Below are 12037 nucleotides of genomic sequence, written 5' to 3'. Positions count from 1 at the left end.
ATTAAATAAAAACGCTAAGAGACAGGAAGAGAGCGGTGTGGATCAGAGAGCAAACGGAGATAGCCGATATTCTAACTGGCATTAAGAGAATTAATGAATGAATAAAGCCTTTTGCATGGCCATGGGCAGGCCATGTAATGCGTAGGAAGGGTAACCGGTGGACCATAAGAGTTACAGAATGGATACCAAGAGAAGGGAAGAAAACTAGGTGGGGGGATGAAGTTACGAAATTTTCAGGTGAAAATTGGAATCAGCTAGCGCAAAACAGGGGTAATTGGAGATCGCAGGGAGAGTCTTTCGTCCTGCAGTGGACATAAATATAGGCTGATGATGATGATTATGATGATGATGATGATGATTAAATAAAAACGCTAAATCAGTTTTCACTCGCACAATATTCTTCAGAAAGTTCATCCGCATTCCTTCGGCCGTAAAGTGCCCATCGAAAGGATTGTGTCCGAGATGCAGTTGTCGCAAAGCGATTAACTTACCTCGGAAGGTTTTCCAGCGCGCTGTTTTTGCGACACCCTGAAGTTCCAGCCGAGAGCTGAGGAGCGGATAAGGGCCCACGCGGAGACGGATTGCACCAACTCTCGAATGATGGTCATGCTACTGCGCACAAGTTCTTTTTGTATTTTTTTATTTTATACGATAAAGCATTAGCGACCGACTTCTCAGAAATGGAAAACATCACGTCATAAAAAAACCTTAAACATAAAGAGAATTCGTGCTTCCTCGCGAGCACTTCAAATCCAGACGGGGCGCGCAGCGAGCAACCCTCCCTCACCCCTCCCCTCCTCCTAGAAAAAAAAAAAAAAAAACTTTGTTTTCGCAAAAAAAAAAAAAAAAACTTAAACACGTTTTTTTTCTCTCTCTCTCTCTCTTCGCTACCTTTATTTAAATTCTTGCTCTTTCAACGCCGCTCTTGTCACCTCGTCGCTCGAATATGGCACGGGATGGCGGGTACATGGGAGTTTGCTGTCCTTTGACGTAATAAGGACACGAATCAAACTTGCTGAAGCTTCTGCACGCAGGAAGAGGCAAGAGGGTATGTGAGGTGCACGGTAGGAACGTAATCCTAAAGGAATCGCTCAATTGTTATCCTGCGTGCTCGCAATCACCGAACTTACCTTCACGTGTGCCACGTGTGGTTAGCAGTATACATACAATCTCGGGCACCACGTGGAACCATAAATGTATGTTCTTCAACAGATTAACAGCATATAATATGCAACACACAGCATGGTTTCATCTGGCTCGGTTTAATTTCGGTTTCCTCGGAACGTCTTTTGATGCGCAAGTCCGTGAATATGCTTCACAGAATGTCCCGTAAGTGCCAGAAAAAGACAGTGATGAAGGTACTACCTGCGTTGCAACGGAACACGCACCAGTTACTCTTTACAAAGCACACGTCGAGATGAGAGTCACGAAGCGAGGGATGTTTAACTAGTGAAAACCGAGTGTGAATTTTTTCTCTTCTTCCTCTTTTTTTTTCCGTAAGCGTCGCGGTGGCTCTTTTCGCTAAAGGAACTAGCACTAAGACAGCTCTGCGGCCGCCATATGCCAAGTGTAATTTGTCGTACGCTCCAGAGAGGCGGGCACGTACATTAAACAGTTCGCGTAGTGCTAACGAATCACTGGGACCTGCACGCTCTTACGTATTTTTTCTTCTATTTGGCATTGGTTACAACTCGGTATGATGAGGAAAGAAATTGAGTAAAACCGTGCAAGCCTCATTGAGATATACTGCAGGAGGGACCGGTGAAATGTGCCGTCCACATGCCATCGTTGTTAAAGAGACGCTATATATGCAGAGACAGTTACTTACTCACCTCTTAACGTCAATTTTACTTACGCTGAGCCACTAGCCGTTGGTATCTCCAACGCTCGTATCATTGTTGCAGTAACAGCTATTTATAGACCGCCAAATCGAAGTGTGAGGGCGTTTTTAGATGAACTCCCGCAGATTTCTTTCCCATGTCGCCCCGTTTGCTTACTCGGAGACGTAAACGTTGATTTCATAAATTATGGGCGCGAAACACTTGTCGATTACTTTATCGTTGCTGACGCTATATACTATTGCTGGTATAATTGCCCCAGACGTGTAGAATTTCTGCGCGACTCTTCAGTTTCATCCTGCCTTCTGCATGTTATTGTTAAGTCTACGCTTACCTATTGTTCAACAGAAAACTTCACATAATTTTTTTGTTGGTCGCCGTTTCTTATCTTCAGAAGGGTCAGATAACCCTCTCGAAATTTCGTTACAACCGAAACTGTACATCAGAAAAAGCTAGATCCATTGCTTCAAAATTATGATTGCGAGATGCTTCCTTGCGGCTGTGCCGATGAACAAGTAATAAGAGTCGAATAATAATAAATTTAGCGTCAAAAACACGATCACGCAGAGGCGAGGCCATAGAGACAGGACGAGCGCTCATCCCGTCTTTCCTTCCCTCTCCATAATCGTGTTTTTGACGCTAAATTCATTATTATTTTACATGCATAAACTAGTCCAACAGCAAGTACTGCTAAAGGCATAAGAGTATGTCGTTCGTGTCTTTGCGAGAATGATTGATTCATGCAAGAAAGTCATAGTTGTATAGCGAAAGTAGGAATGCCTTAGATTAAACAAAAGATCCCAGCGGCTATTGAGGAAGGAGAAATGGCTTGGACGTGGCATCACTGTTTACAGAGGAATGGTGAAATTGAAAATGAGCCCGTAATAAGGCTTCTGCATTATTAAATTTAAACTGTCGTGATTCAGTTCTTCCAGAACCTGGGCAGCAATTGTGGAGTTAAGAGGTACCACGCCTCAAAGTAAGCTTGAAGTAATTAATCCGTGCTAGTTTTTTGGGGGTGTCCTTAACTGCGGCCGACAAGTTTAGCTCATTTTATCTGCGGCAGCACATTGCATAATTACAGTGTCTAGATAATGCATCTTAGCTTGGTCTTTTCCTGATTTAGCATTTCTCCACCCTGTACTCAAGACGATCGACATCCGTTGTATTCTGTTCTGCTTCAAACTAAGTTTCAAAAGCTGGACTTGATGGTATTTCTGTTGATATGTTACGGAGAAATTCTAGCTCTCTGAAAACTGTTTTGTACAGCTATATTATAAATGACAAGGTAAGCACACAAATTGTCCCTCCTGGACTGACGGAAGCGCTTGTATTGTCCCGGTAAAAAAAAAAATGCTTGCATAAGCAACATACAAAGCTATTGCTGCATATCAGCTCTGTCATCTATTGCATGGACCTTAGAAAAACCTTCTTATTTGGTTATGTGTAGTTTTCTTGGTGCTCATAATGAACCTCATAATGATGCTCAACTTGTTTTGTGTGACGTAGCTGATAAGTTGAACACTTCACTGTATAATAACGAAGTGGCGCAGACTTTTTTCCAGAATGTTTATAAAATGATCAGTTCGGTAAGTCTTTATGCACTGCGTTATAAAGTTCATAAATGCGGCTTAAAGAGTCCACTTTTTGCTTTGCTCAGCATTCATCTGCATGATCGCACCCAAACAGTGGCGCTTGGCTCACTTAGAAACCCAGCATTGAAATTGAACTATGGGGTCCCACAAGGCGCAGTCTTGGCCCCAATTCTGTTCAACCTTTATGTAAATAGTGTTACTAATAACATAGTACACTGCCATATTTTCCAGTGTGCAGACGACTCGTTCTTCGTAGCCAGACATGTGAATTACTCTGATCAATCTTTACGCTCCCACAGGACGATCATGCTGTAATATCGTGGTTTCACAACAATCTAATTAACGTCAACATGGAAAAGAACGAGTTTGCTTTCCTAACCCCTTCAAATTTATTTTGTCTGTAATGCCTTCTACAGGCATTTACGAACCTGTAAAAGCTTTAATTGCTCTTCTATTCAATATAAGCATTCTTTTGGATGCACTGGTGTTTTCTTTGATCACGATATGCACTTGAATACTCATCTAGCCCGATTATGAGCAGCACTCCGTAAGGTCGCTTGTTTGCTGTATTCTATTAAGTCTCTATGTATCTTACAAGTATACATAGACATGTCGCTAATTCATTAGGCTATAGTTTTATGGTTTGGCATATGCTGTCTTTATTTCTGTTCAAGAGCTTGCTGTTCAACAGTGGCGTAATCGGCCTGGCCCCATTACGTCACTCTATAATGTTAAAGTCTACTGCAATCTTTATCAGCGCCGTTTGCTTCGACAAGATTTTGAAGGGCTTTTCGATAAAGATCGATAAATGTGCTAGACTTGTTTAATTTCGACTCACGCATGAAAGAACACTTGTAAGGGCAAAGATAAGGCGTAATATTATGCACACGTGCTGGGAATGTACAGGTTCACTGCCTTCTACTCGTGTCAATTGAAGTGTATGAGCCGGTATAAGTGGACGAGTATGTACAAGCGCACGTGTTGCTTTCCAGCAAGCACTTGCCTATAACAAATATTAAGGGAAACCCCAGATATGCGTACACTTACGTGAAATATACAGAGAGCACTGAAGAATGGCCTATAGCTTCATTCTGCTTTTTCTGTATTTTTTGCGAGGTGGCCACATGGCCTAATTAGGAAGGTCAATCTGATTAAAACATGAGGACATGTTTTAGGTAACTGCTACAGGAGTGACGTACGAAATATACTGGTAATTAGCCATCATTAATGGCTGTCAGGTTTGTTTGTTTATTTGCACTGTCAGCTCTCGAAAGGGCAATTACAGGAGTGCTAACGCAAAGCAACAAAAAATCAAAGCCCCTTTCTTAAAGAAAGATGGTTGAACGCGAAGCTTTCTCCCATGCAAACTGCAATCAAATTCGAAGTCCAAGGCCAACGACCACGCAACGAACCCAAGAAATGCTGAGCAACCCGATGCGAGACATATGTGATTTGATTGCTTGTTTAGGATTCTATTTGTTGAACGTTGAAGTTGAGTGAAGACACATTTCGTTGAGTTGCATAGCCTTTATTTCAGATCATGTAGCCGTTTGATTACACGCACAAACTCACACTTTCACGGACGACTCTACACTTGCACAGTATTTCCTTGTGATCGCTGTGGTAGACAGTCAGAGGCTCTGCCATTGCCGATACACGAGATCGGCCTTACGGGCACGATCGCACTCACGTTGGCGTACGGCAGCCTCTTCTTCTGTCGTGCGCTGCACCCGCGGCCTAACCATGGTGACGGTCGGGAATGCATTAAGTGGCGCGCGTAATACAATGCAGATATCTACAATTTGTCCTGATAGCGTGGCGTTGCAGTTCCCATTGTTCTTATCGGTACAACTGCGAATGTAAACTGTAGAGTTCTACGATACGCATGTCGTGCGCCGTTGTTCTATTGTGTGCGTAGATGCGCAGATAGCTCCATTGTGTAAGTTGGCTTTCCTGCAGTGCGCTTTAGGCACTCACGGACGAATCAGTGAGATATAAAAAGCTTCGCTTTAATAAACACGAGATATTCTCCTTTCACAACGTATAACTTATGACAAGGCAGTGCACGTCCTTAGCGCAAACAAAGCCGTAACTGCTCGCAGTGGCAGACGAAATTGTTCCAAACTAACCAGGGCAGAACGGCAGAGCCAGGTATGAGAACTTAACGACGGCACATTTAGGATGCCATCCTTGCAACGTACTGCCCAATTTAGACTGCACGCTTGCAGTAGTCTTTAACCCCCGTGATGGAGAACTTTTGATGTAACCTGACAATATATGTTAACCTGATCACCACAGGTTTTGTAAAATTTACTTGGGAAATGGTGTACTACATCGTATTTCGATGGCTTCCGAGTCACTGTGGCCTCATTAGCACCGAGTACGCTGAGAAAGGCTGTTCAGTCGTGCAAAAGGACATGCACCTGGATGGTCTTTGAGGATGGACGTGCAAGGATAAGGTTGGTCAGTCGCTCACTGACACGACTCCTCGGAGTGTCTTTATAATGACTATATTCGTAACGCGACTCTGTTTAGATGGCAAGTGCCATCTGACATCTCGCGCTGCTTTGTACCATTGTCGTACAAACCTAAGGCTGAGGGTAGTATTTACATAGGGTTGTATCAATGCCACATGGGCGAGGTTAATGCCATGAAGTGTCGAGGACTTGAAATGTTTTATGCCATTATGTATAAGTTGCCACTACACTGAAATATTTAATGATATAAAATGGCCCGGCATTGATAGATGCAGGGAATACACCAAGTTTACTTGCAATCGTCTCAAAAATTCTTCAGCGGATTAGCGGATAAACGCTCGAGAAATGCCACTATTTTAGTTATTTATTTACACGATACTGCAGACCTCATTGGTCTAAGCAGGATGGGCAATAATGAAAACATACAATACTCAGAACGCCGAGAAACAGAAGTGCAAGTCAATAAAATACACGGATGATCACAAACAACAAAATAACAGCAACACGCAGAATATGGCAGAATATACTATAAAAGGTTCAGACGCATGCTGTGTGGAATAATTTCAGTTCAGTTCTGGAATCTGTTTTTTTTTTTGTGAATGTGTGTTTGTGTGTGTTTTTGCATGTGCGAAGCCGTAAGTGCTAGCAATGGGAGGGAGATCTGGTAGATGCACTGTACGCATACGATGGCCGAGTGAGTTGCGAAAGCGTGCCATATGCCGCGTGGCATTATGTTGTACTGTCACTGAGTAATGTGCATGTAAAATTGCGCTGTTGGCCTTAAACTTTAAAGCAATAAGCAGCTAAGGTCAATCTTTGTGGCTGTGCAGCATATGGGACTCACTCTTTCCGCATTGGACTAGCCGATAAGAGAGCGTGCGATTCCCTACGCACCACGTACGACGACATCCTGGAAATTGCATTTTGCGACTGGGAAATTAGTGATTTCACTGATTTCCCTTCAGTGCCGCAAATGGCACTGAAGTAACCGTAGCGCTGAGGTAAACAATATTTCAAAACGTGCAAACAAGTCTTTTTAGCTCAGCAAACTTATCTCCCCTCCCCCCCACCCTTCTCTTTTGCTTTCCTAGATACATCAGTTCATGAATGTTATGTTCCTTCCTCTTATCAGAGAGAGCCTTTGGACTCTCCGAAGCAGCACACCCCAATATCAGTCACTCCACTACGGACTGCATGTGTTGAATACATTTTGTTCCGGCCGCAAAAGATAATGAGGCCTGGCCCATAGCGTAACTGTCTTTTGTCACCACGTGCCTATAGATTGTGAAATGTTGTCAATCGCCTGAGCGATAGGAAGAGAGCATTTGTTCTACTGACTGCGCGACGAAGGTGAGTGCAGTGAATCCGAGTCTCAGGGAACATTCTCCGGGTAGCTGAATAACCAGTCTATTTATTGTATTTTTTGTAATATTCTTTGTCACGCGTCATCATCTCAAAGATATGAGCTTAAATAAGCACCAGCAAGAAGTATTCCTTGGAAATTCTGATGTTATATTTTTTGCGATATATTGATTATTAAGGGAGCGCCAAGCAAAGAAGGCGTACGTATAATTTTACTATTTCGTATTTGCCCCCAAAGTTTCTACACTGGTGACGTGTGTTTGGATTCATGGAACTCATTGCAGTTTCGGCGTTCTAGCTCTTTTTTTTTAAAAAAAAAGGACCTGTTAAAATTTGCCTGATCGGTTCTTCGTGCACGTTCTCATGCAATGTAATCTTTGCGAATAAATACGGTATAAAATAAGTGCCAAAAATTTGTGACGTCATGGATAGCTGATGCAAATGTTCACTACATGACATCGCCAGCTTTCTTTTGTTCTTGCGTTCTTTCTCGCTTAATACGTCTTTCATTCGCGATAAGATTGAAGTACACATATTTTCACAAATGTAATCGTGATATCGTCATTATTATTGCTCTTGTGTGGCAGCTTTCTCGGAGGCGATAAGAAAATTGCAGGCTCCTCCATTTGTTAACAGGGTTTTAAAACTGTTGTTACATGGCCAGCACAACACTATAAGAAAAATGTTCACCCTTCGGAGCTTATGTTGATCCAAACAATGCATTGATCCAAACAATGCAGTGCATTTCCTGCCTTAAAAGCCACACTGCCAGTACTAGCACGTCATAACCGGCATGCCCGTATACCCGTATCAGCATTACATGGCGTTCCTGGCAGGAAATTAGCGAGCGCATAGTGTTAAAGATAGGAAATGCACGCAAAATAGGTGACGATTACTGTCGGAAGACAAGATACGCCCTAAGGGCTGCAAAATTTCTAATAAGCTTGACTAATTCCTCTTGCAAAGCAACAGCATGCTGGCCGACGGGAGCCAGTTACTGCTTTTCATACAACGTGAATCTTACTAAAAAAAATAAAAAGACGCATTCCGATGTATAACACAAGGTTAAGCAGCATTGGGCTTGGTTAGTACTTTGGAGGCCAAAAAATTTATTTGCAGCTTTATAAGATAAATGCGCGTCATTGTGAGCGGTAGCTTATCAACTCCGCCAAAAAGATCCAATTAAAATTAAGAGCTCAAGCATTTTATGGTTTGACGTAGTTTCACGTACTGGAGACTATAAAAAAAAATGCTAGCGTTAGGCTTGAGTGTTGGTAGGTTTAGGTACCAAAAGGCTATGACAGGACATCCCTTACACTCCAAGAATTTCACTCAAGAGTAGGTCACTAGCTTGAAATCGGCATGATGAAAAACTTTTCTATTGTGCATATTTGGCAGAGATTTCAGACAATGTTTTTTTCCTCGGTGAATATGATATTTCAGAAGCTCCGTAGTTGTGATAAATGATATTTACTGAAGCATTGCAATTCATGCTTTTCTTTAGGCTTACCAAGATGTTGTTCACTGTCGCATCACTGCTCGTGCTACTTCGTAAGTAATGCGTTTAGTGTATATATCTTAGCGACGCTGTGCGGAGATATCGGATACGGCGTACGGATGAGGCGAAAAAAAATGCTTACTTTATTTGCATAGATGGACTAGCTTGTTACGTAGTTTCAAATGGGGTGCAGTGTTTACAAGATATGCTGTATGGTGGTATGATTTGGCAATGTCCACCAGAGTGGCAGCGAAATTGCCACATCGTGTGTCTGCTGATCTGCCCATCCTGTTTCGTGAATCACTGATGGCATAGGGAAATGGCATGGTGATACACTAATCATAATAATAATCATCATAACATATAAAACATATACCCACCAACTACCTACCCACCATAAGAAATATTGCTAATCGTGTCAATGTCGAAAATCGCCTCCAACAGGCGGATGCGCCACCAGTGTTTTGACGAAGACAAAACCGAATAATATACAAGAACAAGCAGCTTTGCCCAATATTTCAGGTTACCTGTTTCTGAACTTCGGATCTTCCTGCACCAAAGTGAGCTTATATCTCGACAAAACCTGACGCAAACCGCACTACCACCACCAAGAAGTGCCTGAAAAGTTCACCTGTTACTGAAAACGACGGCTACAAAACATAGTGCCACTTTTTATCATCTATAGGATTTTAAGCGAAGCTTTATATGCTCACAAGTGTCGGCGGTGGTGGTGTCACGCTGAAAAGTGATAGTACAGAAAAGGGTCCAAACTAAATGGCACATACCCTTGTCCTGTGGGCCGATCTTGGTGATAGTGCAGAAAGGGTCCAAGCTCAATGGCACATAACCCTGTGGGCTCGGGGACCTGTAACGCGTCCTGGAACTACCCTTGTCACACGTGGGACCCAAAGTGACAAAATCACCAGCCCTTAGTCCTGTCGGGAAAATGGGGGTAAGCGAAGCTTGTCATCCGATCCTAGCGTGAGGGCTTCCGAAGTCCAGGCGAAACGTCAGCGAAGAGACGCGGTACCCGAATTTAGGGCATACGAAGCGGAACGCCTGCGACAGTCTCGTCTTGCCACAAGCTTCGCTTACCCTCGTTTTCGCGACAGTGGAAGGGTTCTGAATTTTTTGATTCATTATTCTGCTGAGCAAATTTTCATCACGTACTCCTTTCTCAATAGACGGAGGGTTCTGTGATCACTCGTCGGAAAACTACCTTGCCGACGACCTGCTGAGGTTCGTTGCGTGCGACGCGTTGCCTCTGCGAGACGTCGGTTTTGAGGTGGGCGTCGGGAACGACACCGTGCTCGAGTCGTTCCCGTTCGAGATGGTCAACGGCACGGCCTGGCGGTTCCGTCGCCGCGTTCAACGCCTGGGCGACTGTCAAAGCACGCTGTCTGCTGGCGGAACGCTGCGCATAATGTGCCCGTTGTCATTCGCCGGACTGATGGCGAAGTACGACGTGGAATCCACTTCTATCCCTCGTGAGCGCAGCCGTGAGCTGCAGTTTTTCGTACGCGAGGGTCACGGAAATATGGAGATTGCAGCAACCCCGGGTAAGCCTTGTTTACTCGATCATCGTGTATGTGTGTGTGTGTGTGTGTGTGTGTGTGTGTGTGTGTGTGTGTGTGTGTGTGTGTGTGTGTGTGTGTGTGTGTGTGTATGTATGTATGTATGTATGTATGTATGTATGTATGTATGTATGTATGTATGTATGTATGTATGTATGTATGTATGTATGTATGCATGCATGTATGTATGTATGTATGTATGTATGTATGTATGTACGTATGTATGTATGTGTGTGTGTGTATGTATGTATGTATGTACGTATGTATGTATATGTGTGTGTGTGTGTGTGTATGTATGTATGTATGTATGTATGTATGCATGCATGTATGTATGTATGTATGTATATGTATGTATGTATGTATGTGTGTATGTATGTATTTATGTATTTATTCGCTGGCGGTTCAGTTGACAAGAAAAATTTTAAACAGCCGGGTCAATCTGCAACTCTTTCTCCACAATGTGAATTCTCTGCCTTTGTGCCGTTGGCGAGAAATTTTCCCCGCCGTAAGCCACTTCTAAGGCATTCAGATGCAATGCCGCTGCTATGAGTGCGATTCGGTGAAACTAAGTGCGATTCGGTGGCTTCCAGGGCCTCCTGGAAGATAACTTAATGTCCTGACCTCACTGTAATCATTCGAGCTTCAGGACTTTTCTAAATAAAAAGTTTTCACACACACACACTGTAATCATGAGTACAGGCATGCGCTAAGTGCGTTCTTCTTCGCAATTTTTTATGCGGGCCGCCTCGTGCTTTTTAATTATCTACCTGCCACGGTGGCCTACAGTGCCTTTGGTGTTGCGCTGCAAAGCCCGAGGTCGCGGGATCAAATCCCCTCCACAACGACCACATTTAGATCGGGCGAAATGCAATAACACCCGTGTGCCGAGCATTTGATGCTCGTTAAAGGACCGCTGGTGGAAAAATTTAATCCGGAGTCCCCAACTACAGCATTCCTCATAATCGGATATCGTGGTTTTGGCAAGGAATACCTCAAAATGTATTATCAATATTATCGTGCTGTTCACATTTTAACAAGGTGTATCTGCTTACCTGAGTCTTCAATTCCTGTCAAATTTTGAATAGTACTTCCTTAGTCTGCTTTGCTGGAATTAACAAAAGCTTTTCTGAAAGGACCTGTCAATTGCGTAGCTTCTGCACTCACCATCTTTGACTCTGAACCGAAGTCTAATCATTCAGTTCTTGTTTTTCTTGTATCAGGGAGGCCGACGCAGCTTACGTCACTCCGCCTCTTCTCTCTCAAGATGGAGATGAGAGAAATGAACCGGCTCCTGGTTAATCCCGACGTCGACGCAATTTTCGAGCTCAAGGCGTGTAAGAATGTGGAAAGAATGCTGTGGGAGGTCCTGGAAATCTCGTACGCCACCCTGATAAGGGAAATGCTTCAAAGTTTACGACCCCACTTGCCTACAAGCATGTAGGCTAGTATGTTCATCTCGTATAAATTCTGCATTGAACGAGTGGAAATAGTGGATCAGAGAAGTTCGATTTTTTTAGCCCCGTTTGCCTTCGCTACATTGTCCCGCCACTTCTCAAGCCCCAACCATGCACATGGACGCACTGTCTGGCGTCTATAGTTGGCAACGCGTCGCACACCACTTCACTGCACGTCTGTTAATATAAAAAAAAGCATTGTTGATGTGATAGTGCCATAAGGATCATTAGAGGACGAT

The 12037-nt window shown here is 43.4% G+C and overlaps 1 protein-coding gene across 1 annotated transcript; it reads left to right on the top strand.

The window, feature by feature from the left end:
• The first annotated feature begins 7221 nt into the window (after positions 1–7221).
• On the top strand, positions 7222–11831 carry LOC119452944 (uncharacterized). Its single transcript, XM_037714905.2, has 4 exons — positions 7222–7260; positions 8777–8823; positions 9955–10329; positions 11565–11831. Exons 2-4 carry the CDS (start codon positions 8787–8789, stop codon positions 11783–11785), a joined length of 633 nt encoding a protein of 210 aa, XP_037570833.2. The 5' UTR covers positions 7222–7260; positions 8777–8786; the 3' UTR covers positions 11786–11831.
• The last annotated feature ends 206 nt before the right edge of the window (positions 11832–12037 follow it).

This window comes from Dermacentor silvarum, chromosome 5, assembly GCF_013339745.2.
Source record: "Dermacentor silvarum isolate Dsil-2018 chromosome 5, BIME_Dsil_1.4, whole genome shotgun sequence".
NCBI classification, from domain to species: domain Eukaryota; kingdom Metazoa; phylum Arthropoda; class Arachnida; order Ixodida; family Ixodidae; genus Dermacentor; species Dermacentor silvarum.
The sequence above is the reverse complement of the archived record's forward strand: the minus strand, read 5'-3'. Positions and strand labels throughout refer to the sequence as shown.